This window comes from Aulonocara sp. 'chitande type north' Nkhata Bay, linkage group LG17 (assembly GCF_057382095.1).
Source record: "Aulonocara sp. 'chitande type north' Nkhata Bay isolate Kocher_YH1m ecotype deep benthic linkage group LG17, A_spYH_male_GT1.1, whole genome shotgun sequence".
Taxonomy (NCBI): domain Eukaryota; kingdom Metazoa; phylum Chordata; class Actinopteri; order Cichliformes; family Cichlidae; genus Aulonocara; species Aulonocara sp. 'chitande type north' Nkhata Bay.
The window spans coordinates 16,379,784-16,407,782 of NC_141360.1; the positions used below are offsets into that span (position 1 = coordinate 16,379,784).

The 27,999-nt window shown below is 41.2% G+C and overlaps 1 protein-coding gene across 7 annotated transcripts in view; it reads right to left on the minus strand.

The window, feature by feature from the left end:
• Positions 1–27,999, minus strand: part of pde4dip (phosphodiesterase 4D interacting protein) — a 35,946-nt gene that overhangs the window by 1,986 nt on the left and 5,961 nt on the right. Inside the window, exons 5-35 of one of the 7 annotated variants that reach the window (XM_086270031.1) lie at positions 27,655–27,864; positions 27,381–27,539; positions 26,991–27,089; positions 26,657–26,794; positions 26,385–26,564; positions 26,086–26,280; positions 25,748–26,002; positions 25,433–25,598; positions 23,522–23,607; positions 23,218–23,384; positions 22,618–22,915; positions 22,291–22,471; positions 21,988–22,104; positions 20,888–21,341; positions 19,172–19,407; positions 18,975–19,020; positions 10,499–10,767; positions 10,083–10,220; positions 9,767–9,958; positions 8,442–8,726; positions 7,459–7,590; positions 7,151–7,270; positions 6,808–6,997; positions 6,537–6,661; positions 5,274–5,390; positions 5,038–5,142; positions 4,415–4,602; positions 4,002–4,133; positions 3,047–3,185; positions 973–1,019; positions 659–782 (exon numbers count right to left, since the gene is read on the minus strand). In XM_086270031.1, coding sequence (XP_086126157.1) covers positions 659–782; positions 973–1,019; positions 3,047–3,185; positions 4,002–4,133; positions 4,415–4,602; positions 5,038–5,142; positions 5,274–5,390; positions 6,537–6,661; positions 6,808–6,997; positions 7,151–7,270; positions 7,459–7,590; positions 8,442–8,726; positions 9,767–9,958; positions 10,083–10,220; positions 10,499–10,767; positions 18,975–19,020; positions 19,172–19,407; positions 20,888–21,341; positions 21,988–22,104; positions 22,291–22,471; positions 22,618–22,915; positions 23,218–23,384; positions 23,522–23,607; positions 25,433–25,598; positions 25,748–26,002; positions 26,086–26,280; positions 26,385–26,564; positions 26,657–26,794; positions 26,991–27,089; positions 27,381–27,539; positions 27,655–27,864 — 5,290 coding nt within the window. Of the gene's footprint in view, positions 1–658; positions 783–972; positions 1,020–3,046; positions 3,186–4,001; positions 4,134–4,414; positions 4,603–5,037; positions 5,143–5,273; positions 5,391–6,536; positions 6,662–6,807; positions 6,998–7,150; positions 7,271–7,458; positions 7,591–8,441; positions 8,727–9,763; positions 9,959–10,082; positions 10,221–10,498; positions 10,768–18,974; positions 19,021–19,171; positions 19,408–20,887; positions 21,342–21,987; positions 22,105–22,290; positions 22,472–22,617; positions 22,916–23,217; positions 23,385–23,521; positions 23,608–25,432; positions 25,599–25,747; positions 26,003–26,085; positions 26,281–26,384; positions 26,565–26,656; positions 26,795–26,990; positions 27,090–27,380; positions 27,540–27,654; positions 27,865–27,999 lie in introns of all 7 variants that reach the window. The other 6 variants (XM_086270030.1, XM_086270027.1, XM_086270028.1 and 3 more) reach the window with 6 other exon arrangements.

Sequence of the window (27,999 nt, forward strand, 5' to 3'; positions counted from 1 at the left end):
TTTTTGTTAACACCGGTATCAGCTTCTGATTGCTGTTTATCAGTTTTCCTTTGTCCCCTCAAAATGCACATATACAGAGCAAAACCAACCTATTGCTCAGCCAGTGGTATTAGACATCTATATCAATTTGAGTTCATAAAAAATGTATGTGTATAAAAGTAAGTATAGCAGTAACCACATATAAAGCCCAATAATCTCTTTTGCAGTTAAAAATGTCTGTTTTAAAAATATATATTTTTGGTTCATCTCCACCAGACATTGCATTTCTTTGCACTTATTACTTGATAACAGAATCAAAAGAAATAGTAATCCTGGGTAAGGACTAGAGGCCACATTCTTAAACTGGTCAGTATGGTCTCACTGCACTATTTGCTTTTCTAGTAAGCAAACTGACGTTTCTAGTTAACGTTTTTGTCCAAATGATGATTAGCAAGAAAGATGAACATTAGCAAGGAAAGCAACGTGTTAGTGTTTGCTTAGTCTTTTACATACAAGTATGCTGTTTACCTGTTTAGTAGTATCTCAGTCAGCCTTACATGCTGCATGATTATGTAGTATTTAAGTGGCTTTACTGGCTACATGCAAACATTTTTGATATATACTGTAGGTTCTTAATCAAAAAGCAAGCAGCTTCACCACCCAACACGCCAGACTGTACCTTTACCAGGCCAGAGTTGTGAGGATGAGGATGAAGAAGAATAAGAGGAGGAGAGGAGTGAGGGAGGAGAAGGAGGAATGGGAAAAGGAGCTTGGTGCAGGGAAGAAATCCTGAGTTCATTCTCCTGAGGACACTCAGTAGGAGACAGGATAGAGGAGGAAAGGTAAAGAAAACAAACATCTTTTTCTAATGACCAAAAGTGTGAGGGACGTCATCATCCACCCACTTAGTTGTTCTTACTTATGGGAATACAACACTCATTGTGGATAATGATACCAAAACCAGGATTAATATGAGGCAACGAGTGAACTGACCTGTAAGTTGGTCTTGGCTTTTCTCAAGACATCGCGTGTTCTCAACACTGTAAAAAACAAAAACATACAATCATCATCATTTCTTTTTCTGACACAAACTGTAACAACGGTGAAAACATTACACATGACCATGATTACACATGATTACTGACAATACAAAGTAATCTCAGAGTCAAAATCTCAGGCTTCTCGTAAATGCTCCAGTTCAGACTCTATGAACAAGAAAGTCTTGCCATATGAGGCACCTGTGGCTCAGGAGGTGCAGCACATCATCACTAATCAGAAGGTTGGTGGTTTGATCCCCAATTTAAAAGTATTTTCCAAGTGCTGTTAAATAGAGAAGGATTTTTTTAAACACAGCTTTTCCAAACATTCTCGTTTTATTATGGATGCTTACAGTATTTTACTTTGGACACAGGAGCCAAATTATTTATTAAAGTGTTCGATGCTAATAGTCAAATGTGCATCCCTTTGCTGGATAACAGTCATTTGTTGTCTCACACACACATCATCTTAGCAAATTTCTCAAGTTCCTCCAGATTTGATGGTCTTTTGCCATTAACCTTGGTCTTCAACACCCCACAGTTTTCAGTGATATTCAAAACAGGAGTTTGTGCAGGCGAGTCGATAATGTTCACTGGAAAACAAAGTGACAACCTAGATCGAGTTTTTCTGCCGACTGCTTGAGGTTTTCTTTCAAAATCTTCACATATGCTTCTTTCTTCATGATTTCTTACATTCTGACAATATTCCCACGTCACCTACCCATTGGAAGGTTGGTTGTTCGATGCCTGGCTGCTTCAGTCTACGTACATGCCAAATATCCTAACTTTGTGTGAATGAGGCAAGTTTTGTAAAGTGCTTTTAGTACTCAGGTGGAGTAGAAAAACACTATATAAGAAACAGTCCGTTTCCAGCCCCCTGCGTGTTTCACTGTAAGGATTGTGTTTTTGGGTTGTACGCCTTTTCAATCATAAGCAGGATGTGCTTCTAGTATATATAATCTTTCTCCAGGTTGTCCTGGAGTTTTCCTTGGGCTTAAGGTTAAAGTCATTCACTGGTATCTTGGCAGCTGTTCAGGGATCTTTAGATACACCTCTCACTAGTTTTCTTTGAATTTCACTTCCTACCTCCACCAGGCTTGTTCTGTACCGTGTGCCTCTCTTTGAACTCTCTCTTGTCACTCCAGTTCTTGAAAACACCATGTATATAGATCTCAGTTTTAACTTGATTTTACAAGCTTTGAGCACTGCATAGGTGAAAGACGTTATTAGACAGGAATAGTTTGTGCTGCATAAATAGAAATTTTGTATGCTTTATAAAAAAAAACCCCAAGTATATTTAGAAATGCTGTGTTGAAAATCCCATCCATCCATTCGCTTCCGCTTATCCTTTTCAGGGTCGCGGGGGGCTCTGGAGCCTATCCCAGCTGTCATAGGGCGAGAGGCGGGGTACACCCTGGACAGGTCGCCAGTCTGTCGCAGGGCCAACACACAGGGACAGACAACCATTCACACTCACATTCACTCGCACATTCACACCTAGTGGCAATTTGGATTATCCAATTAACCTATCCCCACAAGCTGCATGTCTTTGGACGGTGGGAGGAAGCCGGAGTACCCGGAGGGAACCCACGCAAACAAGGGGGGAACATGCAGACTCCACACAGAAAGACCCCGGCCTGATGGTGGAATTGAACTCAGGACCTTCTTGCTGTGCGGCAACAGTGCTAACCACCGTGCCACAGTGCTGAAAATCCCTTTCTCTGTTAAAAAATAAAATTTTGACAATAACTTGTATGAATGTGTGTGTGACTGGGTGAACGAGGCTTGTAGTAAAAAGCACCTTGAGTGCTTTATTAGAAATGAGAAAGTACCAGACAATTTATCGTTTCCCATACCCCTTTTATTGCCAGCTTTGGCATGCAACTCTAGCTGTGACCACAGAATAGCAATAGAAAAAGCCCACAATCTGTTCATACCAAGTGTAGCCAATAAAAAGAGACGAGAGCCTCTCTACACTTAACACATGGTTTTACATGTGCTATTGGAGTTTTTTGGAAATGTGTACTCACATTGGCTGACTATAAAGTGCTCCATGCTATCTTTGGTGCCGCTGGAGCTCTTGACTCTCTCCATTGTGTCCTTTAGAGCCTGTTCTTGCTCTGAGAGCTTCAGACGGAGAGAAAGGACCTCCTCCCTCAGAGACCGATCCTAAATAGCAAAAGACAGGTAGATGGCTCTCTAAGCTCTTGGAGATGCATACACTGACGTGCAGAACATGCGAGTACAACCTGAAATAACAAAGGCAGGTGCAGCAGTTGCAGTAAATGATACATTTTTGCATAAAATCTGTTTATTTACTCATATCCAGCTCCTTTAATCTTTGGGGAAAAGTTAATAAATCTTTTACTTCTAAGTAAAGTATGTGCAAAGGCACCTAACAGGGTTCACCTCACAGGGGCCAACTGTATCACCCTCATGTTTTTCTATCAGCAACAAGCTTACGTAGTGAAACTTACTCTGTGTAGGGTGGTGTGATTCTTTCTGAGAGCCTGAGGAAAAGGAGCAGGATCATTTAACCCTGACAGACGTTTAAAAAAATGATTTTGAGCTGAATGTTTCTGTTATATAAACTTCACATTTAATGGGAGTTGGATCTAAAAGTGGCAAATTAGATATATATTTTTTTTATATAGGTTTAAAACACTAATTGATTACATATTATAGCAGCAATGTAATATGTCAAAGTCTGCTTTTAATTGAGTTTTTTCAGTGATACAAATGCCCTCATCCAGTGTTACACTGGTCCTGTTGTAACACATTGTCTTGCATTAAACTGAACATTTTAGTCAATTTTAGTAAATACTTTTATCAAGAAATATTTTTCCACTTCTCTATTTATGTATTAATGCTGAGAAAAGAAATCATGCGTGGCGAGAAAAAAATAGTAATACAGTGATTTTGGTCTCTCGTTTTTACAATCCCAAATCAGATTTTCTCTGTGACACCAGGAAATACTTTTCTGACCTGTTGGACTTCCTCAGATTTGGGCAGAGCTGCTCTCCAGAACACGCGAAGCAGAGACTCAGCCTCATCCAGTATCTGCCGCAGAGTTTTAGTGTCCAGCAGCAGCTTCTGAACAGAACCCCAGTCTGAAAGCTGGAACACAAAATGCATGAAGTCAATATAATGTGCATTAATTATGAATATATTTATTTCTATTTATGTATGAGAGGTTTTCGCCAGGGCTGCGGCACTTGTTCGCGTCGCTTCTGTTATGAGAAAAAGTTATTTACAGACCTGACAGCACATTCCAGAGACCACCCCCCATTACAAGGCACTAATAATTTTTATCTTATCAGCTCTGGACTTTTATGAGGACTATAATTTAGTAAATGAATCTCAAGTTATATTGAATAAAAAGAGATTTGAGCTCTTACCTGATGAAAGGAGAACTCCTGTGAGGTGCTCAGAGAATAAAGAGCAGTCTCCATCTTAAGGAGGAGCGCACTTCCCTGGAGGATGTGCTGCTGCAGAACTTTGAAGTCATCAATGTGGCCCACTGCATGGCGGCCATGACAGTTATAAAAACAGCCATCTGTGCGATGTCCATGCAGGGTTGAGCCTGCTGGAAAGGAAAACGAAAGAACTGTGTCCAGTGCAGTCTTCTCTCTATGGATTCACTTATTTGATTTAAGAGTACAGAAATCCCACATAAAAAAGAACCTTTAAATGCCTAAAGTTACAGGTTCAAACTTAAGCCAGGCTCAAGCCAGGAGGATGTGCAATAACCACACATTATCAGTGACATGAAGCAAGGAGTTATTATTTGAAAGAATTGTGGATGTGGACTCAAACATACACGGTTACTGTTATTTCCTTTTTTGCTCAGAGATATTGTTCCCCATAGCCAACTGCTAATAGTTTCTGGTTTCATGTAAAATTATTCACACTGAGGGATACCTGAACAAAGCTCACAGAATAATGTTTTCATGCTTAAAGTTATGACTATTATGGGTAGGATTGCATAGTCACAGTGCAAGTGCTGCTTGAAATCTCTCACCCTGATCAGTTGCTCCAGTTTCTTCTGTGTGTTTCTGCATAGCATGCAAAGGAGAGGAAGGACTGAAAAGTCCAGTGTCTCTCACAGGTGGAGAGGGAACGCTATCTGTGGAGACAGATTCCCATCAGTACTGATTTAAAGTTTCCTTGTTAAAACATTTTTGTAATTGTAATGCTATGATCTGCCATATTTGTCAGGATTTTCAGAAACAGTCTATGTGTTTCAGATATACTGACCGCTGAAGAGCTGCCTCCTGGCTTGAGGCTGCGTGTCAGCTTCTCTGCTCAGCTGCTGCTCCAGCTGAATGTGCAGGTCTTTGGGATCAAAGACTGTTGTGCTGTCACTGCCTTGACCTGTTAGAGAACACACAAATACTGGTGATTAACAAAGAAAGTAGACAATCTGTGTGGGAGCGTGGGATTGAGAAAAGAAGCAGGTCCTCATTGTAACTTTAGAAAAGTGACACATTAGATGATTTTAACAAGGAATACATTTTTAAGTTCACAAAACACACACATGGACCAGTTTTCATATTACTGCATTCCTAAACAGAAACATAATTCCAGCAGCCGTCTTTTACGAATGGCAGCTCATAGAAAAAATACCCACCTAGAAAATAGTGATTGATGCCAGTGGGGTTCATTCACTAATATAGGCAAAATTATCCAAACAAAATAAGTGTGCATGCAGAATTTTTGGTCTGATTAATGAAACATGTGCAATGTTTTTCTACTTTTATTTTTGAATGCTGTATGACAAAATATTCTGTGATATAAAGTGAAAAGGTTTGACATCAGAGATGATGTGAAGAAAAATAAGATAGCATAAGAAGGAAGCAGGTGGAGGAGATGAAGAGCCTCCAGCCCACTGGGAAGTAGCAAACTGGTAAGAAATGAATGCCATTGATGACATCCAGCCAATATGCAAGTCTTTTTAGTAAATGCAGCTTTATTATGCTAAGCATTTAGTGTTAGGTATATTAGCTAAAGCTCAATCGTTTATGTTGTACGTTACATTTAAATTCTTTATTGTTATTTAACTCTATGATTTTTTTTTACATTGTTCTGGAAAACAAACTAATTGCCAAAATAAGTTTAAAACATAAGACAGACTGGTATACATGTGGTCTGGGGAAGTTTTAAATTTGTTTATAAAGTATTTAAAAAAATTCATGTAGGAAAATACTGATGAATTCTCGATACGTGCGTGTTTCTATGCACTGTTTAAGCACAGTTTTGTGTGTGCACCATGTTTAGAATTAAAAATATTACTTCTAGAATACTTAGAGAAATTTTGCATTACTCATTTTCCTGCCCTGCGATAAATTGGCCACATGTCCATGGTGTATCTTGCGTCTTGACTGCTACTCCAGGACCACAATGTCTCTGAATTCAGTAAAGACAAATGGATGGATGGATGGATGGATGGATGCTTTTCTTCACTACATCGAGTTAAAGCTGCTCACTGATCTGAACAGGCGACTGTGTGTTGATTCTTACCAGTGGGCGCATTTGTGGTGACTCTCCCCTTTTTGCGATACACCTGCAGCTCACACTGAAGAGAATGGACCAAACTGCGGCTCTCACAAAGCTGCTGCCGGAGAACAGTCAACTCATGCTGGAGCCTGAGGTATTTCATAAAATGCATGAAATCATGTTATTTATTACCTATGATTTCTTTAAGATATGTGTTTCCTTCAAAATCATCCCACTAAAATGTCTAAAAAGTGTTAGACTCCAAGTATTCCAATGAGAGAAACAAACAGACTACCTGTTGACGGTTTCCTGGTTCCTCAGTCTGTCTTGTTTCAGGTGTAACATCTCCTGACTCTGAGCTTCAGCCTCAGTTTGGAGCTTCCTGGTTTGCTCTGCCCACTTCTCAGCCTCTAGCTCCACCTCCTTCACCCTGGAACGCTCCTGGAGCGCCACCTCCCTCAGCTGCTCTGCCTCCTTAGTGCTCTCTGCATGATACATAACAACAGAGCAGAGTGGATATTTTGATTTTGAACTTTTTTGTCTGATTTCAGGCAGGGACATTTAAGACTCACATTTACATTCTGAATATAAATAATGACTCTTGAGCTTATGACATGGTAGTAAACATTATACTGTACCTTTGGTAACCTGCTTCAGCTGATTTTGTAGACTAACATTTTCCTCTTTTAGAAGTCTAATCTCACTGGCAAGCTGGTTGACTGATTCCAGTCCCTGGATGTAAATATTGGTAGGAGCACCTTTGGAGGAGATAGAGACAGAGGAGTGAAAAATAATAAATAAATAATGACAGAAAATAACATCTTTGTAAATTCAATTTAAAGCAATAAAATTTCGATAACATATTTTGTCAGGACTAAATTCAATGCTTTTCAAAACTTTGAGCCCTGCAGATAACACGAACAGTGTGTTCGTTTGTCTCTGTTACCTTTCTCAGTGGTGGTTCGGGCCAGTTTCTCCTCCAGCTGTTGTCGGAGACGGTCGTTGGTGTGGATGGAGTCCTCCAGTCTCTGCCTCAGACTCCTGATTTCCCTCAAGTGCTCCTTCATCAGGTCTGAACCTGTAGCAGACAAGCGAAGAGTGAGTGTCTGTTGTGAAATCACCAATCACGCTCACCTAATAAACTAATAAGGCAAGAAAAAGATCATTGTCAAAAACAGCGACTGATCACTCACAGCTGGCTTAACAGGAGACAATAACCATATTTTTGTTTTTTGTTTTGTTTTTCATGCACTGGCTATTTTTGAGTATTTTAATTCCAAACATGTCTGGATGTGTGTTTAACTAAACCCTTTCAAATGTCATTGCATATTTAATCCATGTTCAATAAAACAAAACTTCTTATACATGATTTAAAATTTGAGATCATTTGCAACACAGTGCTCACAAAACATTTAATATGTTTCAGATCAATTTGATTTTATTTATAGCACTACAACAAAAGTTGCCTGAAGGTGCATTCACAGCCTGATGTATTGAATGCTTTGTTCGTAATACATCAGCACAATGAAAGAATAATTCAGAAGCCGAGCTTTTATTATATTCATCTGAAAATTCTGGAGTTTTTAAAACTTATTACAAACCTATAACATCTCGTCTTTGACCATTTTACAAACAAATATTCCAAACTAATTTCAGCTCAGTGTTATGCAATTCTTGGGTTTTTTTTGGTATTTCTTTTAAGGCTATAAGAAAATAAGAATAAAAATGTGCTTTTAATGCCTCAGCTGAGGAAATACAGTTTAGACTAATTTACTACACAAGTTTGCTAAAAACTGATATTACATAAGCATACCCAGGCACTAGCGTCAGTAGGGAACTTGTACATACAAAACATTGAACAATTTTCTAAACATTTTTAACATAAACACCCAGAAATCAGAGAAATCATCGGGCACATTAAAGCTTTACCTGTGTGACTGTTGCCTGACTGGTACCCCGAGGATCCTGATGACAGGTCAGCTCCAGTTCTCACTGCTCGATTTCCATAGCTCACATCCCACAATGCACTGCTCTCCAGGAGGCTAGCCCCAGCTTTCATTGTCAAGCTGGCATCCAGACTACTGTTGCTAGCAGCACTGCTGAAAGGAGAAGGTTGGAATCCTTGGTAGGAGAGAGGCAGTAAGTCAAAGGAGTCCGGCTGCTGGTAGACAAATGGGAAACCCTGAAGCGGTTTGGCTTGAGGAGTAGAAAACCCTGCAGAGGATGAGAAGATTTAAGGAAACAACTAAAGGAAAAGCGGATAGCTTATATATTGCGTAAATACATGGTCTGCTTTGTGTGTGTGTCTTAGAGAGATCAAGAGCAAGATGAAGGGATTTCTCCTGACATCGGGAGCAAGTTTGTTAATCAGCCAAATGAAATTTGTCTGGTTGGGGCTTTCTGAAAGCTCTAATGCCCATCGGTGTTTTAAGATCACAGCAAATCCCTCTCCAGCTGGAGGCTCTGGCTTCATTAAACATCAAGCGCAGAACAGTTGCTTAATGAGTAAGAAAGTACAGTGTGTTAAAGATAAAGGCAATGGGATGACAGGACAGTGAGAAGAAAGACAAAGGCAGTTGGGGAGAAATGAATTATTAAAGCTGGTCAGCTCCCTCTCTGCTTAACTACAAGAAGCCATCTTATAACTTTTATTATAGTGTACAATTCAGAGGCAACAGATGCTCAAGAAATTAGTAGAGTACAACTAAATGTAATGTAGATGGCTGTTGCTATCAAAGTTATGTGCTCTAATTATGTGATGCTCTTTATTAAGACACACAAAATGTCAGAAATTCAGGATCTGCAACCAAATCAGATCATAAAATCAGCCTTTAGCTGATCTAACAAATCCCCCACATATCTTTTAGAAAGTAAACAATACAAAGTAATTCATTTGCATCATGCCCCAGTATTTTATGGGGCACTAATTACCATATAATGCACCAGCACAAGCATAAATGCGGCCAATGACATCGCCATCTTATGTAGGTTATGTCATAGGGTCCAAAAAGATCCCCCGTAGAAGTCTAAATCATTTCTAATGATTCAGACTTCTGAAGCATTCAACAATTATTGAGTAATCGTTACTCTTAGGCAGACTAAATCCATTTTATTTCACCAGCAGCTGCTTAATTTTGAAAAGAAATTCAAAGGATTGTTTCTGGAAGGAATCAGTTCTTGGTTGCACACTCCATTGAATTTGTTAAGTTTAAATTGGGTCAAACACAAAAGCATGCAAAGACATGACGCACTGCCTTTGTCTGCCAGCTGCCTTTGTAACATCTGCAGCTCCTGGTGCACCTCAGTCAGGGAGAAACCCATACCCCCACTGCTTTGGCAACGGGTTCGCAGGTTGGAAGGGCGAGGATGGAAGGGCAAGCGTGTCTTCTGGGTGGAGGAAGTGGGGGAAGTGTGAAAGGAAGTAGGGCTGAAAACTGAGACAGGAGCTGGGAGAAAAGGGGAAGGTAAATATGATAGACAGACACAAAAAAGCAAAGAATAAAGAAAGATACAGCAAGTAGCAGTTCCTATCTACATGAGCTGAAGGACATTTTCTGGGGTCCTTCCTACCTGTCTGACTCTGCATGCCTGTGTGTTGGGAGCTGGTGGATTGCATGCTGGAGCAGCTATGACAGGACTGGGTTCTGTGAGATGAGGTGATAGATGGAGGGATAGATGGATGGCGTGACACTGTTCCATGGTGACAATCTGGAAAGAAAAGTCATACACTGCAAAACACTGATTCTATGCATTTTATGATAAAGAGTTGATACTGCAAAGGTCAAATGGCAAAACTGCAGTGCGGGACTTGCTCCTTTTGTTCTGAAGAGCATTAAAATGATGGTTAATGCTCTGCTGGAAACAGGTCATCAATTGCAATTTCCTCACACATGAGTAACATTTGCATGGAATTACACAAATATTCATAATTGGAATTCCCTCTGGACTGTGTTGGTTAAAAAAAACACAAAGAAAAACACTCGTACCTGTGCTCACTTTGGCAGAAATCCGTGATTCATCCTGACCAAGCTCACTTGCAGCATCAACATCAGAGCTCAACTCCAGGTCCTCAATTGTGGATCCATGCTCATCGGACACATAAGAGATGCGATCTGATTGGTCGGTGGTATCAGAGAGGGCATGACCGCTGCAGGGTGTGTCAGAACGATGAGGATGATGGTGCTGCTGATGCTGGTTTAGTCTGGCACGGAGAGACTCAATGACCTTGTCCTTCTGCTGCAGCTCTTTACTGAGGCTGTAGGCACGTGCGCGCATGCACACAAACACACACACATACACACACACACACACACACATTTTATTTACCATGGTCAATGCACAATACATTTATCGTGTCAGATATAGCTAAAATGTAATTCTCCCAAATTATTAGGCCACAAATAATGTGCAGATAACACTCTATTAAATCATCATAAAACCATAAAAGGATTTATAGCCCCCCCACCCAGACACACAAAGAGAAACACATGCACAATTTAAAATGAAAGGCAAAATGTTTAAAAGTACTGAACCCTGATTTCTGTGTGCTGAGGAATCTGAGAGTAGTAGCTGCATGAGTTGTGTCCATGTGACTTAAAGGATAAGTATTATTAAGTAGTGCTGTACCAGGTGTGTGAGTCACCTGCCTGCTCTTCTCACAAAAGGCTTTGCTGACTGCATCGTGTTGCTTTGGGGAAGCCTCTTAGTGACTAACACATACATGACACTGCATCAGATCAAATGTGTAAGAATCTAGACTGACATTAAACAAGTCACACACACATTTTTTGGAAAGCTATGTTCAATTTCACTAGCCACACTCAGGCCTGATTACTGCTACACCCAGTGAATGAAGAAATAATTTCAACAGAACCTTTGTGACAAAGTGAAGTAACAAAGTCATTGACATCTATCAGTCTTGTGAGGGTTAGGAAGTCATTTCTACGGCTTTGGAACTCAGACCCATGGTGCTCCACAAATGGATAAAGTTGGAACAATGGTGAGCTTCCCATAAAATGCATTGATGGAACATCCAGGAAGTCACAAAATAACCCAGAACAATATCTAAAGAACTGCAGGGCTGACCTGGCTCAGGAATGGAGGAAGGTCAGGTTCACAATTCAACAGAGGCTCTGCAAAAATGGCATTCATGCGAGCGTTCCAAGGAAAACAACTGCTGACCAAAAAGAACACAAAGGCTCATCTCATATTTGCATCTTGATGAGCCTCAAGACTTACAGAAAAGAGATTCTATCGACAAGCTGGACTTTGGATACAACACTAGTAACCATCACCTTTGGGCTGAGCTACTCTCTTGGGCTCTGCCTGCAACCCATTATCCATCAAGACTGCATACTGTCAGACGCTTTGCCTTTACTTAAGCAGCAGTACGATCTCAAAAAAGAGGGGAAATACCTCATGCACAAGCATTTAACCACACAGCATGCAATTAATTTGCACAAATGTAATGTCTTTGATATGCTGCTTCGTACTTGGTGGTGACTCTCAAAGTGGAACCAATGAGAACCAATAATTGAATCGATAAGGAATCGAATGGATAAATGATATCAATGATGGAATTGTAATTGCTGAATTGGTATCAAGTCCCATCTCTAACTGCACCTCATGGTCAGTTGTCAGAACGATTTACCTGTTCAGCCACAAGGACCTTCCTGCTCACAGATGGCTTCACTCCTTCTGCTCGCCTCCTTCCGACTCACTCCCGTGAAACTCTCCACCCTCCACTGTGCTCGACTCCTCATTTCTGGAACCCAATCTGTCAACATCAGCTAATGCTACGTCTACCTGTTCACAGACCCTTTCTCACCGCTGATGTTGAATGAAACTCCAGCTCACACACCCTCGCTGATCCTGAACTATATAAGCAAACGTTTGCCCTTCGTCTGACACTGTTCATTGGGTTTGGTATTAATGTAATCATGACAAACACAGCATTTCATAAAAAGAATGCCACACCATTAGGAAAACACTGTGGTGTAATGGTGATGGATGGAGGTTGGTTAAAAGGATGGATGGATGAATGGATGGAAGGTTTAGGAGGGCTCCAGGGTGCAGCTACTTTCCCACATGGTTCCATTTAGGTTTGCATAGCTTTTTCCATTTAATAAATGAAATCATCAACTGGGCAGCATGGTGGCACAGCGATTAGCAATTGCCTCACAGAAAGAAGTTCCTGAGTTCAACTCTGCCTTTCTGTGTGGAGTTTATATGTTCTTTGTATTTCTGTAGGTACTCTCCAGGTATTTTGGCTTCCCCCCACAGTCCAAAGACATGCAATTAATGGGGTTAGATTAGCTGGTCGTTCTAAATTGCAAATAGCTTTGAATGCCTTGCAACAGACCATGATCTGTCCACGGTGTACCCTGCCTCATGTTAGCTGGGATAGGCTCCAGCTCCCAGCAACCCTGCTAAGGATGAATCATTTAAAAGCTGCCCTTTGTAAAGGGGGCAAATATTTTTTCACAGCACTACACATCTATGCCTGTACCAGAAAAATAACACCTGCAGGGCTGATACCTAATGGCAGTCAGGGTGCTGATGTCCAGCCTGTGGAGGTCTGCGTGTCCCTCCAATGATGTGTCTTTCCAGACCATCACTGACCTACCACCAATATCTCTCACATGTGCTCAGGGTGAACATGCTCTCATATTTGAAAAACACAGGGTCCTAGTGGTGGACTTGCCAATTCTGTATTCTATGGCAAATGGAAACCGGGCTGCATGGTGCTCAGAGCTCACTAGTGGACGTCAGGCCACCCCCGTGACTCTATCCAAATGTGAAACTAGTGAAAGAAGATGGATAAGGAGGGAAAAAATGCCAGAGTCCTACACAGATGTTATTAATTTAATTAACACCAAAACAACTGAAACTGAATAACAACACCTTCTCCTACATAACTGACCAAAACAATATCCAAGACGTTTTACTGACTTGATGCTATACTCTGATTGAAAATTATTCTTTTACTTTTTTTGAGCAGTGTAGATTATGAATATTACTTTACAAAAACTACAAGTTACCCTTTTTGAAGTTCCTTTTTGTCTTTGGTAAACTACAGACGAATTCAAGAAATAGCCAACCAAGTGGATTAGTAAGGTGCTGGAAGACTAGAGCTGCTAGAACAGCCTCGGTCCATCTTAGCACTGATTGTCCAAGCCTGCTGAACTCTAATGAAAGAATGGAAGAACTCTAACACGCTGGTCAACAACCATCAACAACAATCATCTGGGATTAGATTTGGTGAGTGTGAAGGGCACATTCATCAGAGGATGAAGGCGAACACCCAGAACAACAAATTGACCTCTTATGATAGCACTAGTCTGCCAGTTTCCCTCACTTCAAACATTAACTCTAAACAAACTAGATGCTTTGCTCATATAGTTAATGCATAAACATGACTGTAACTGAAATAACAGAAGCTTGTTATACTGTTTCAAATTGATAACATGTTTCTTTTTTTGTGCTGTCTTACTTGTCGAGCTGTGTGAGCATTGCTCTCCTCTCCCTGTCGGTGTGTTTCTTCAGCAGCAACAGCTCTCTCTCCTGAGCTTTCCACTCCCACAGGGAGAAAGAGAACAGAGAGTCTCTGTACAGTGGGCTGCTTTTAGACAGCATGACTTTCCACAGAGGAGCCATCACCCACCCTCAGTCACCCTCCGCTCCTAACACCCTCCACCTGGGTGAGCGACCATGCCTCCTCTGTCTGCACCGTTTCTATTGAACTCTGCTGCAGTTTGTTCTTCTCTGCTGGGTCTCCAGAGGTAACGGAGAATGGTTCACTGGCATAGATGCAGAGATTCCCAAAATGTGTGTGACAGAAGGTATATTAGACAAGTAGGGCATAACATAGCAGGAGAGACGACAGAGTGCGCGGGTGATAAGGTGAAAAGCATAGAAAATCCTCATTAGGTTTGGGCTTCCCAGAGAGGGTTGTGGGTGTGATCAACAAATTGAAATCAGGGGTAATTGAAAAAGAAGAAGATAAGAAGATCAGCAGAAATGTAAAGGTTTAAAAGTGGAAACAAATAAATTACTCCACTCCCTGAGGAAATTCTACTCTCCTGTACACTTTTCCTTTTCTGATGCTGTTGCTCCTAGGTTCACGACCGCTTGAATAATTCCCTGAAAAGAAAGCCTCTTGTTGCTGCTCTTGACACAGTCTTTCACTCCACCAGCAAACGCACAGCTGCAGCAGCAGCAGGCCTGAGGCAGAGATGTAGTGACGAAAGAGTAAGAAGGAAACAGAGCTATGCATCTAAATCAAAGTCCAGATCCTGAGGGCTTATATGTTCATGCTCCAGCAACCATCAGAAAAAAAAACAGCTGAATGAAAGATCACCCACAAAGCATTGCTCCTTCTTTCTTCTGCTTGCTGATATGTTTTCTAGCCACACCAGTCTATCCATAAAAACATGTAAGCATCATCTTAGCTGCAAAAATGCAATCACAAAATGAAAATGGTTTTCTTTTCAAGGTTTCAGAATATAACAAGTATCCTCCACTTAAAAAGCTTCAGGTTGAAAGAAAAATCCCTTATGCCCAGCCTTCTGTCCATGAACACAAAAAAATCCAGGTTTCTGGTGAGTAAATCTTACATAACAGAAATCGGTGCTCTGCTGGATGCATAGTGCCACGCGCTGCTCCTGATACACTGAAGCAAAGTGACGCTCTCTCTGACGGGCTTCATCGCTCACGTTTTCTCTCTTTCTCGCTCACTCCCTCTGTGTGTGTGTGTGTACGCGCATGCGCACGTGTGTGTCTGTGTGTTTAGCTCCTCTTGACCTATTTCTGTCCCCATTTGAGGTCTTAATAACTTAACCTGATTAGAGGGCATGCCCTGAGCCAAATGCAGCAAAAAGCCTAAGCAGTATTACGCTATCAGTGCAGTCACTCATGTCATGTACTGTACATTTGGCCTGCTGTCCATGTTATGTAGATACTGTTGTCAGAAAAACAACCCCAAGTGTAAGTTCTTATTACCTGTGATTACACTTTAACAACTTACAGCAGCCATGTGCATAAGACCATGCAAAATATGTACTAGTGTCAACGCCTATAAATTGGTGGAACCTGACAGCCTGGCAGGAAATTCATTTTCTAATATGAGTTTAACACTGTAAAAAAAAAAAAGTGCTGTATTTTGAGTGAAAGTGGTTTTAAATAAACACAACATAACGCTCCCTTCCAGCTAACATGGACAATGTTTTTAAAGGCAACCAACTTGTACAGGATTGTCATGTTGGTTCAGGGATGGTAAATATAATTGGTTTGTGTTTTTCTGTGTTGTTCTGTTAAAAACAGTGTAGGTCAGTATTTGCACATACAGATCCATTTAAAATACTGAATAGTCATCAGGCAATTAGTGGTTTTTTTTAGATGCCATTTTAGCAAAAATGCCTGAAACTTTGCGTGTTTAAACATAATCGTACTTTAGTAGCTAAAATAGATACTGTAATTTATTCTGTGTTTATTGCACATTCTATGACGAGGGTTCTGGATCCCTGAGGCATTGTGCTACTTTCAAAGAAACAAAATCAGTGGTAAACAACACAATTTTCACACATCTCACCTGTTTTTCTTGATATAAAGAAATCTGTCTGATTATTCATGCATTTACAAGCTGACACACATAACTGACCACACCGTTCAACAGTTCAGTGCAACCCCATACACACTGTATGTACACTCGTAACCAGGGGGAAGGCTAAATTTCTGCCACAGAAAACACACTCGCTGATTCTCCTTCACATCTGGTCAACCATCTGTGCTGGAATAACACGCTGGCAGATTACTGCAGGCCTCCCCCTGTTTACGTCTCTCTGAGGACGAGCTCTAATTATTCATATAGCACTGTTTGTTTTTCGAGATTTGACCCAGCGCTCACTTTTATCCAACAGCAGTGGTGGAGCTCTAAAGACCAAGCCAGCGTTTTAGTGTGTTTACGGTAATTGACTGAAATTCATGTAACTGTTCGTACTTTTTAATGAGCATTAAGTATTTTTGTGACAGATTTACAGTCTGTGCTTTTGACCTCTCGGGCAGCCATGTGATTCTTTTCTTCTCACTCATGCATGAAAATCGAAGAGCTGTGTTATGAAACAAAATTCAATGTTGTGTTACAAGTGATTGAACATCCAGGACATTCATTGCTCAAGCAAAAGAAATGAGCCGCCAAAATCTGTGCTTATAGCTTTTGCTTAATGGAGCCTTGTAAAACTGTGTTCTTTCATCATAAAGCTGTGATGATACATTAAATGTCATTGAACACACTAATCAGGTGCCTGTGTGTTACAAATTCTTTAAACTAAACAGCTTTCTGCTGAAGAAATATTAACGATTTGTACTTGCGCTTGAGGATTATTAAAGAGAAACTAAGATTTTAAAAGCTGGACATTTGATCAGCAGCACTGTGTCAAATTAAGGCCAGTAACCAGATTCTGGATGGCATTACCTTGGCCTCCAGTAACACTGTGAGGAATATTGGGGTAATTTCTGACCAGGAAATGTCCTTCAGTGCACATATTAAACAAATATGTAAGACTGCTTTCTTCCATTTGTGCAACATCTCTAAAATTAGAAATATCCTGTCTCAGAGTGACGCTGAAAAACTAGTTCATGCATTTATTACTTCCAGGCTGGACGACTGTAATTCATTATTATCAGGATGTCCTAAAAACTCGCTGAAAAGCCTTCAGTTGATCCAAAATGCTGCAGCAAGAGTCCTGACAGGGACTAGAAAGAGAGGGCATATTTCTCCTGCATTGGCTTCCCTTCATTGGCTCCCTGTTAAATCCAGAATTGAATTCAAAATCCTGCTCCTCACATATAAGGTCTTAAATAATCAGGCCCCATCTTATCTTAATGACCTTGTAGTACCATATCACCCTATTAGAGCACTTCGCTCTCGCACTGCAGAACTACTTGTTGTTCCTAGAGTATTTAAAAGTAGAATGGGAGGCAGAGCCTTCAGTTTTCAGGCCCCTCTTCTGTGGAACCAGCTTCCAGTTTGGATTCAGGAGACAGACACGATCTCTATGTTTAAGATTAGGCTTAAAACTTTCCTTTTTGCTAAAGCATATAGTTAGGGCTGGACCAGGTGACCCTGAATCCTCCCTTAGTTATGCTGCAATAGGTGTAGGCTGCTGGGGGATTCCCATGATGCATTGAGTATTTCTTCTTCAGTTACCTTTCTCACTCACTATGTGTTAATAGACCTCTCTGCACTGAATCATACTTGTTATTAATCTCTGTCTCTCTTCCACAGCATGTCTTCTATCCCGTCTTCCTTCTCTCACCCCAACCAGTAGTGACAGATGGCCCCGCCCCTCCCTGAGCCTGGTTCTGCTTGTGGCTAAAAGGGAGTTTTTCCTTCCCACTGTTGCCAAAGTGTTTGCTCATAAGGGTTCATATGATTGCTGGGGTTTTCACTGTTTTATTATTGTAGGGTCTGCCTTACAATATTAAGTGCCTTCAGTCGACTGTTGTGATTTGGTGTTGTATAAATAAAACTGAATTGAACTGAATTGCAGCAGGAAGTCAGACTTGACATAGATTGTAAGAAAAAAAAGGACAAGAAAATGAACAAGGCTGCCGAGAGGAAGTGGAATGTTCAGCTTTTAAAATCTTAGTTTTTTTCCTCAGTAAACACAGAAATACATGGTTTTGCTGACCCTTCCCAACTCAGAAATATGTAGCTTTCAATTAGTTCTTATAACAGCTTAGACTGGTCTTAAATACAAGGAACTTTAGTTTAAAAACTCACCATTAAGCATTATAAATGTATAACTCTATTTTAATACACAGAACAGCTACTAACTGTGATGGCATGGATTTATATTTCATTTCATGTCAGAAAGGAATGCAACTTCTTATAATTAAGCTTGTCTGCTTAAACAGGAAAATATGTAGTTATTTTAGATTTCATATTTTAGTATTGTCCTACATTCTCCTGTAATGTTAATGGGACAAGCTGCGATTTCTATAGTTATTTCATTGTTATGTAATGTAAATATATCTTGTGTATTGATAGGCTTTAATCTCTAATGTTGTATTGTGTAGTATAACAACACAATACAGCATTAGAGATTAAGTATCACCCTGAAGGTGCATCAATGTGGTATTTGAAAATGCGAAAGCTGAAAAATGCAGAATGACAATATGGTGAATTACGCCATTTTTCACATTCAGTATTCAGTATAATGTTTGAGATTGACCAAAAACATTATAGCCCCCCCCCAAAAAAAAAATTATTATGTGAAACATCTTTGTGTAGCTTAACATTTTTGGATCACAATAATTGTGAAGTGGAATAATGGAATATAATTAATTTTTACACACACACACACACACACGCACACGCGCACACACACACACACACACACACACACACACACACACACACACACACACACACACACACACAAAGCTGTAATGAGGACTGACCGGATGGCAAGTAGCTCTGTCTTATCTGGGTTTTCGGAACAATCTCCTGTTTGAAAACAAAGAAAGAGCATCAATATCATTAACTGTTATCTGCACTCCCTGCTCATGAGAAATCCATGGTGTCGTTTGTACTTTCTGAGACTTCGCATCTGGTCTGATTTTAAGGCTGTACAATGAAACAACAAAAACAGACTCACTTCCACCAAATTTGGCATTAACTCTCTGTGCCAGAGCACTGCTCTGAGCTAACTGATCCCTGAAGCTCTGGCCCATGTAGTAGTCGATGTCGTTGGCTCTCAGCAGCTCCTCAAACGCCTTGGTTGTGTCTCCCAGGTGCTGGGTGAGGATGCTGCACACACCCTGACCCTCTCGTAGCCGCTGGCGGAGGTGAGACAGTTCTTTGGCCTGAGCCTGGATCAGCGTGTCGAATTTTCTGCACAATGAAAAGAAAGAAGAATGTAGCACACCTGACAATGTGTAAAATAATACCTGAAAGCTTTTTTGCTTCTTTTATTGTTTGGCGCTGTGTCATTCCATGGTGAAACTCGCCTCACTTTAAGGCAGTGTCGTTGATGTTATTTCCTCTCACCTGAGGATGACAGTTTGGTTCTTCTTCCAGATCTTTGCAAAGTGGTGATGCATCTAAACAACTTTTACTTGTACTATTTGAAATGAAGATCTTGAACTATGCAGTTGTTTACAAACAGCTCCAAGAGACCTTTCCAACTGTAAATCTACAGTTCTTCTTAAAAGTCATTAAAGATGTAATTATTCAATCATTCAGAACCCAAAGTTATCCTGATATGCTCATGCCCGTTGCTCACACCTGCTCCTAATTTCTTTGGACTTACTTCCTATGGGGGAAAGATTTCTCTATATATTTTACCTGAGTCAGTGTCACAGTGTTGGAACTAAAGCTTCACTGAAGCCACACAGTTTATTCATAAATGGCAAATGGGGCAGCATGTTCCCAACCTCGTGTTAGTTAATCCCCTCACTGTCAGGCTGCCGAGTTTACATAAAAGCATCAGTGGTTACACTTGATTACTAAAGCTTGATACTGACAAGCACTGTTTAAATGGGTTTTTGCTCATTTTAGGCAATTTCTGTCAATCAACCCCCCCACCCCCCCCCACCCCTCAACCCCCCACCCCAGCGAGTCCATATTATGATTTTTTGTAGTGTCTTTTAAAAATTATTTTCCTGGTTTATTTCACCATAAAGTTACCAATAGATACAATTTTAATATATTTGCTATAATAAAGCTATAATGAGCATTAAGCTATTAACATTTTAAAATGTAATACATGTACAGGACAGGCTGAGCATAGCTGTGGATAGAAATTTTAAAAAATGTAGAGGAATGCTGTATAAAGCGCTTTATTCAATTCATCATTATCAGATGAAGGATTTTATTAATGGCATTCAAAAGGAAAATAATCAGTAAAAGACTGAATTACTGAAATTTACCTATATTTGACAACAATAGTAAAAGTTTGATTTAACCAAGTCAGATTTGAAAGCTTGTAGCTTTTTAATGAAGATATTCCTATTCTTCTCCAACAAACGACTGAAATTGGTGATGGGCACTGGTTCTTTGTCTGACAACAGGATTGATCTCTATGCCTCAGGAATTTCCGGAATTTTACATTTTTGGACTACGACAGCTTGGCGTTGTCTGAGGTTCTGCAGAAGCAGACTCTTCCTGGCACTATTTAGGGTAAAAAAGCAGCCACTCTTGAACTGTCAAATAATCTGTTTATATTGATCTGGTTTATGTTCTTGGTGTTGGCACAAACACTCATTGTGTTGAACTGGAAACAAAAGAAACTACTATCCCACCCCACCAACAAAGAAAAGAGTTAGAAAAAAAGCAAAACAAACAAAAAACTGCATCGCAACGTCTTTCTTACCCTGGCAAGGTGGCAGACACTCCATCCTCTGCCGCAGCCTTCTTTCCACCTTTCATCAGCTGGTCCTCCAGTGCATCTACACGAGAAGCAAGCCTCTCTAGGTCCTTGTCTGGGTGATGGGGTGAACATAGTTGACCTCCCTTAGATGACTGCCAGCCCTCATTATCCTCTGCCTGGCTCTGTGAAGCTGATGTCTGGATGGACCAGTTGACCTTGTGGGGTATCGAAGGACCATATTCACTAGAGGTAGAGAGGGAACGGAGGCGGCTCTGGAGCCCGGAGATCACTCCCTGGGAGCGGGATAGCTGTGAGCGGAGGTCCTTAACAAGGTGCTGGAGAGAGGAGGCCTCGTTACCATAACCGAAGCTCTGGGTGGTGGTTTTGTCATTGCTGCTGGCAGGCCACCATTGGGAACCGCATTCCAGAGACGTACACATTTCTAGGTCATCAAACTCTGTCAGGAAACATACAATGCGTTCATCAGATTCAGACTCTGTTTCCTGTGAGTGACACTGAAATATATGATTGAAAAAACAAAGCATCAGTAACATCAGTTAATGTCATCTTAAGGCCCATAGTCTGGGGTACTTTAAAATTATGAGATATGTGTATAAAACCTAGTAGCAGACTACCCTTTCATCCAAATACAACTCTGGCTCTCAAAAACTTTCATGGCAATCACTCAGAGTAGCTTATATTGATTTGATTTCCCTCTAAGGGGTCAATGAAAACCAAACCACAGTATAATAGAGCAGCCAGGAACTCTCATTTTACAGGCCAAGGCTTCAGGTCAAAGTTTTGACTAACCATCGAGCTTTTAAGCTGGGAATGCAAACAGTGCTGAGTAGAATGCACTGGACCGTGAAGAGAAGGCTACTGTTTGGCACAAAGGCTGCACTTGGCTGCCCTCTGCTGTTTCTATGATACCCCGACAAATAACACTGACGAGATCAATTTCAGGATATTTACGGACATTGTATGATTAGAAACAACTCTTAATAAAACATTAATCAGAATTGAATGACATTACTGATATAAAATTCAAAACTAAGGGTCTCAAAGAACCACAGCGTCTTTTATATGGTGATAATAATACACACCGGGGCTGCTGGTTTCTTCTCTCTCAGCTTCATTTTCACTGCGGCCGCAGGTCTCATAGCCCAGATCCTGGAGGTCTACCTGGATCTGTTTACTGTCCTGCTGCACTGCTGTCTCTGCTGCAGGGATACAGAAGAAGAAGAAGCTTTATTTCATTATGTTTGACACTGCTGGATCTACTATCCTCGTCAACTTCATAGCATTTTTTGGACCATTTTGAGGTCTTATCTTATTATTGACATCACAAATTCAGTATCACCGCCACATTTGTTAAAAGGAAAAGTGCGAAGTTTGTGTCCACTCACTGAGCAAGTCCCTGTAGTCTTTGAGCTGCTCGGCCTGAGCCTGCACTGTGGCCTCAGAAACCATTAGCCTCTCCTGCAGCTCTTTGCTTTTCTGCTGCAGATGAACTGCCTTCTCACAAACTGCAGAGGACGCAGTGGCCTGTTGTGAATCTGCGAACAGCTCGCCACCCAGGTCATTGTACTGGTTACAGACAGGGAGGAAAGATCGTGACTGTCAAAAACAATTTTAAACACCAAGTGTGGCTTTTAAATTGATACTTTCTTGTTTTTAATTTACACCACACCTTACAGAATGGTGCAATAATAGTATATTTAGGATCCTCCCACCTGTGACGATTTAGAGTCCAGTGGCAACGTCTGATGTCTGCTGGCTCTCCTTTTCCTTTGTTCATCATTGCTCTGGCTCTTGGCCTGGGACAGGCAAAGCTCTCCTTCCCAGGCATCCCACAGTTCAGAGTTTTCCTCCTCCTCTTCTTCTTCTATGGTCACATCCAACTCATTTTCATCCTTGTCTTCACCATCCAGTGCATTTTGCTCATCACTCTGTTCACTGGCACACTCCAACCCTCCATTCAGATGACGCTTTACTTCTTCATTCTCTACCTGCAAGCTGAACAGAGCTTTCCTGTAACAGAGGGAGGTTACAATAAATAAATAGATAAATAGCTATATAGATAGACTCTACTGTCCTCTAGTGGCCAAGAATAGATTAGTGTTGTCAGAAAATAGTAAGCTAATTTCAGCTTTGCCAAAAGGTGTCGCTATGTGTAGCTCCACAGGCTTTGATTTGACAGAGTTTACACCAGATGCCCTTCCTGATTAACTCCAACGGCGATTTGTGTCTTCAGCTGGAATCATATGCATTAACCGTTACACTACTAGAGACAAAACAGACTAATTTGGAGTTTAAAATCTCAAAAAAATGACCTCATCTGTGATACTGAAGAGAATCCCGCTTTCTCCAGCTGAGCCTTCAGCTCTCCCAGCTCTCTCTCAACCAGCCTCTTCTGCTCCACCAGCTGCTTGACTTTGATTAGCCCCTGACTTTCAAGCAGCATGCCGTGGGACAGATTCTTCTCTGGACCTTCAGAACTCTGTACACACGCAGAAGTAAATGAATCAATAATTCTGATCAAATGATTAGAAACAGTACATTGTGCATAATATTTATTCTGCAGGATTTATCTGTATAAGCAAGATGAACAATAACAGCTGAAGGTTGCTCTCATACCTTGGTGACGGTCTCTTCTTCGTCGATGCTTTCAGTGTATTCAGTGTTCAAATCATCAGCCTCAACATCATCCTCAGCGCTCAGCTCTGCAGGAAGCAGACCAAAGACAACCAAATCAGAAGAAGATCAATCTGCTTTTTCTTTTACTTCAGTTTTGAGCATTTCAGAAGTTTTACAACTGAGTGTGAGACCATCACTTGCTCAATTCTTCTAATATTATTCACCCTCAGAATCATGCTGGTAATTTGTAGCACAGCCTTGTCTAACAGTCTGAGTGTTAGGCTGTATGAGTTTGATTTTCTTGTTTATTGCACTCTGCTGTAGTTTAAAGGGGATTACACTTAAGCCCTAGAATGGGATCCCAGGGATAGTCATATAGAGTTTAATCCAGAATTTAAAACCAGCGAGAAAGACTTAAAAGACGGATGGAGAAGGCTTAAAAATCCCTGAAGATGACAGGATGTTGAGTGTTCTGAGCCTTGGAAATAAAGTGGTAGCTGACAAAGAGCTAAGGCAGGACTGCCTCACAGTCTATGTTTAAGATGAGTTACTGTTATGAAGACTGGTAAAAAGTAATTATTCATTTTAATATTGAATTAAAATAATGGAAGAAAACTGTATTTACCTCACCAGTAATGATTACTAGCATTACCACAATGTCTGTATTTGCAGATATAAGTAAACAATTATATATTAAGGTATCGGTATGCAAATTTACTAGTATCCAGATCAGATACAGGGGCAGGTTCCTCTTATGTGATTGATGTTTATGTCTATTATTTCTTGATAAATAATGAATTTAAAAAATTAAAGATAAATAAATGTGACCTTGGCATCAACTTAATCTCTATATGCTAAATTTCAAATTATGACATTTATGCATATTAATCAGATGTTTCAGTCTGACACATTTTCACTCAGTGAGGGGGAATGAAGGAGAGATTTTCCTCTGAAAGGTGGACCATGTGCTTGTGCCACTGTGTGTTTTACGTGAGTTAATACTGAACATTGCACATTAAAGAAGGAAAAAAAGGAGAATTTCAGCTTTCGCAAGTACTAAAGTAGAATAATCTGAAACCTCTGAAATCACAAAGGCATTAATCAGGTACAGTATGTTTATTATTTATTACAAACCACTTTGAAGGGTGTTTGGCTCTGGACGGGGAAAAATTCAAGGAAAAAGGTGCAGAAATGCCTACAATGCAACAAATGTGGCTTCTCGTGGTGTCTGTGCAGACGCACATATATTATTCAGTTTGATACTTCATACTTACTGTGTTCTAGTGTGACATTCGTTCATTTAACAACAACAGCAACAGAGCAACTGGACCAGTAGTTGTTGGAATGCACAGAAGCAAACATGCAAACTAAATATACACAGTCACTGTACTAAACACAATGTGGAATGTGCTCAGATTTCCATGATCTTCAGACAGCATGTGACTTGAGTTAAGTATACAGAAATCTCAAACTTGCTGCAAAAAACATGCAAAGGCACACAAACACCATCATATAAAGGTTACATTCTGAAGCGCACACTACCACAATATTTGCAGTTATAATCATAATGATGATGTGTTATTCAAAAAATTTAAAATTAAATGCCTTGCTATCATTTACACGCAAAAGAAGCAGCACTAATTGTGCAAACTCACAATAACTGCACTACAACATTTATAAAGTTATTAAACAAGATGTTCTTTTTTGGGACGCTACAAGTTCAGATCAATATCCATCCGTCCGCTTTCATCTACTTTCCATGTTAGTATTTTCACACCAAAGAGTTTCAGCTGATAGATTTATGGTACATATCCCATCACCACAGTGCAGTAAGCCATTCTACAGTCACCGCTCCCCAGTGCTAGAAGTGCTGCTGTTACAGATACTGTCCCATGCTTCTCTGGTGCCCACCTCCAAAGTCAGGCTGCCTGCTGTTAGGCCGGTCACGGCCTAGGACAGGGCGTCCCATTGGAGGGCTATCCTCCTGACCCAGTCTCTCCCGCAGCTCCTGGACCTCCTGGGTCAGTCTTTCCACCAGAGGGAGCCCTGAAGGATCCACCATCTGCCTCTGAAAATCCTGCAGCACAAACAAACATGAACTCACACGCATAGAACTCATGACATGTATATACATACAAGCATAGGCAACATACACACACTATCAGCTTATTAGACAAGAGGTTCTACTATACTCCACAGATACCTTCTGTATTCTCACACACTAACCCTGATGATCTCCTCCTTCACATGCAGAGTCCTGTTGAGGGAGTCTAGCCTTGCAGTCTGACTCCTGGTAAGTTCTTGACTCTCCTTCTCCCTCCTTAGAGCCAGAAAAAGCTCCTCCTGCACTGCCTGAAGCTCCAAAGCCAAGTCTGCTCCAAAGTCAGGCTGTGATCCAAAACCTGAGCTCAGCTGTTTGCGAAGTTCCTGGAGTCTTGACTTTTGCTCAGTTATGACCTCACTCAGGCGGACTGCAGAGTCCTGGAGGGAGAGTGTTGTCAGGTTTTCTGTATATTCAACCTTTTCTTTTCACTCTCGGATTTCACATGCTTTATCTGCTCTACCTTAATATACTGGTCTCTGCTGTTGATGCTTCTGAGGAGATCCTGAACTTCCTTCTGGTGCTCCTGAGCTTGATGGGTCCGGTCAGCCAGTACTTCCTGGAAGAGGCGGTCTTTGAGGTGGAGCCGGACCTTAAGCTCTTCCAGAACATCACCTGGAGCAGACTGGATCTGAGCCAGCAAGGAGCAGCGCAGATCCTGCAGATGAGATAAGAAACAAGAATATACTTATTGGTTAACACGATCCTGGGAATATTTCTCTGCAGGAACATATGTTACTCTTCCTGCCGATCTCTCTCTACCTGAGCCTCCTGTGTGCCAGTGTGCAGTGCCTTCTGCAGCTGGTTGATGATGGCATCTCTCTCTCTCAGGATGCAGCTCTGCCTCTCCTCACTCTCCTGCTGCTGCCTCTGGACGTTCCCCCAGGCATCACACACCTGCTCCAGCTCCAGAGCCTTACCCCGCAGCAGTACTTCCAGGCTCTGATACAGACACAAACATTCCAATAAGGAAGCAAGATGAGGCAACATACTGCCAAGAAAAAAAGATGAGTTTATTTTGTGTGTCCTCTTACAGTGATGGTCTCCTCATTGCTGGCCAGGACGCAGCGCTGTCTCTCTAGATCTCTCTCCTTTTCTCTGAGCAGCAGCTGCAGGCGACGAGTCTCCTCGTCTTTCTCCTCCATGCAGCGGAACTTCTCATCCACTATTTTCTGCAGGGTTTGTGGAAATAAAGTTGTTTTAACCTCCATCTAACTAAAATGGCATGTGTTAAAATCTAAACCCACAAACTCAACCATCTTAGACTACTAACAATTAACATGATATAAAGGAGTTCACAGGACACGTTGTGTTGGTCTAATTGTTTTGGCTTTTGTCATGTGTTGGCGAGCGTACTGCTGTGTTTACCTCCAGAGCGCCGTCTCGCTCCTTTATACGCTGGCGAAGTTTCTGAAGCACAGAGTCTCTTTTCTCCGTTGGATCCTCCAGGAACTCACAGCAGTCCTGCTGGACAGCAAACAGACCGTCAACTGCAGAGTAATTACAATCCTACTTATCCACAAAGACAAAATAGAGCTTGAATGGAGCTGAAGTTTTCAGAAAGCTGTGAGAGCAACTGCAGCTCATCTTACTTTTAGTTTTGTCGTTCTTTGCTCAGATGCGGAGCATTTTAAGCATTAGTCATGTGCACTTCTGTGTTTATTATACAATATTGACAAGAATGAGATCTGTTTGTATTTATTATCGTCGAACATGATGGTTTGTTTACTGTTTACAGACTATTTGATTGTGTCCAACCTCCACCAGCTGTTCTTTGGTCTTCAGGGAAGCCTTCAGCTCGCTGATGATCTTCTCTCTCTCCTCCTTTTCTCTCTGTCTCTCTCGCTCACCCTCTCTCAGTTGCTCCTCTCTCTCCTGGAGAGCTGATCGAGCCTTTTCTAGAGCTAGCTGCAGCTCCTGAGTGTCGCGCATGCACGACACGATAAAGTGAAAAGAACCACGATGCAATTAAAACAAAGAAAAGAAGAATGACGAAAACACCCTCATTAAAAAAAAAAAGTCATTTTCTCACCTGGTTGTGTCTCTCTGCCTCCCTCTTGTGTTCCAGCGACCCCTGCAGCTCTTTCTCTAGTCTCTCCAGGGCCCGGTTCAGGTCCTCCTGAGTCCTGACTGCCTGACACTGGGCTCTCTGTCCAGCCTGCAGCTCCAGTTGAGCTTGGAACAGAGAGGCCTGCAGAGCCAGGACCTCACCCTGACCTCTAATAGTCTCTGCACCAGACGCCTACAAGTAAAACCAGTCAGGGAAGAAAGAAAGACATAAAGGGCAGGTGAGGAACCAAACAGGAATGAAACTCAACTCAACTCTGAAACATGTTTTTATTGTATGCTGAAAAATTATTTTAGATAGGCAGCTTGG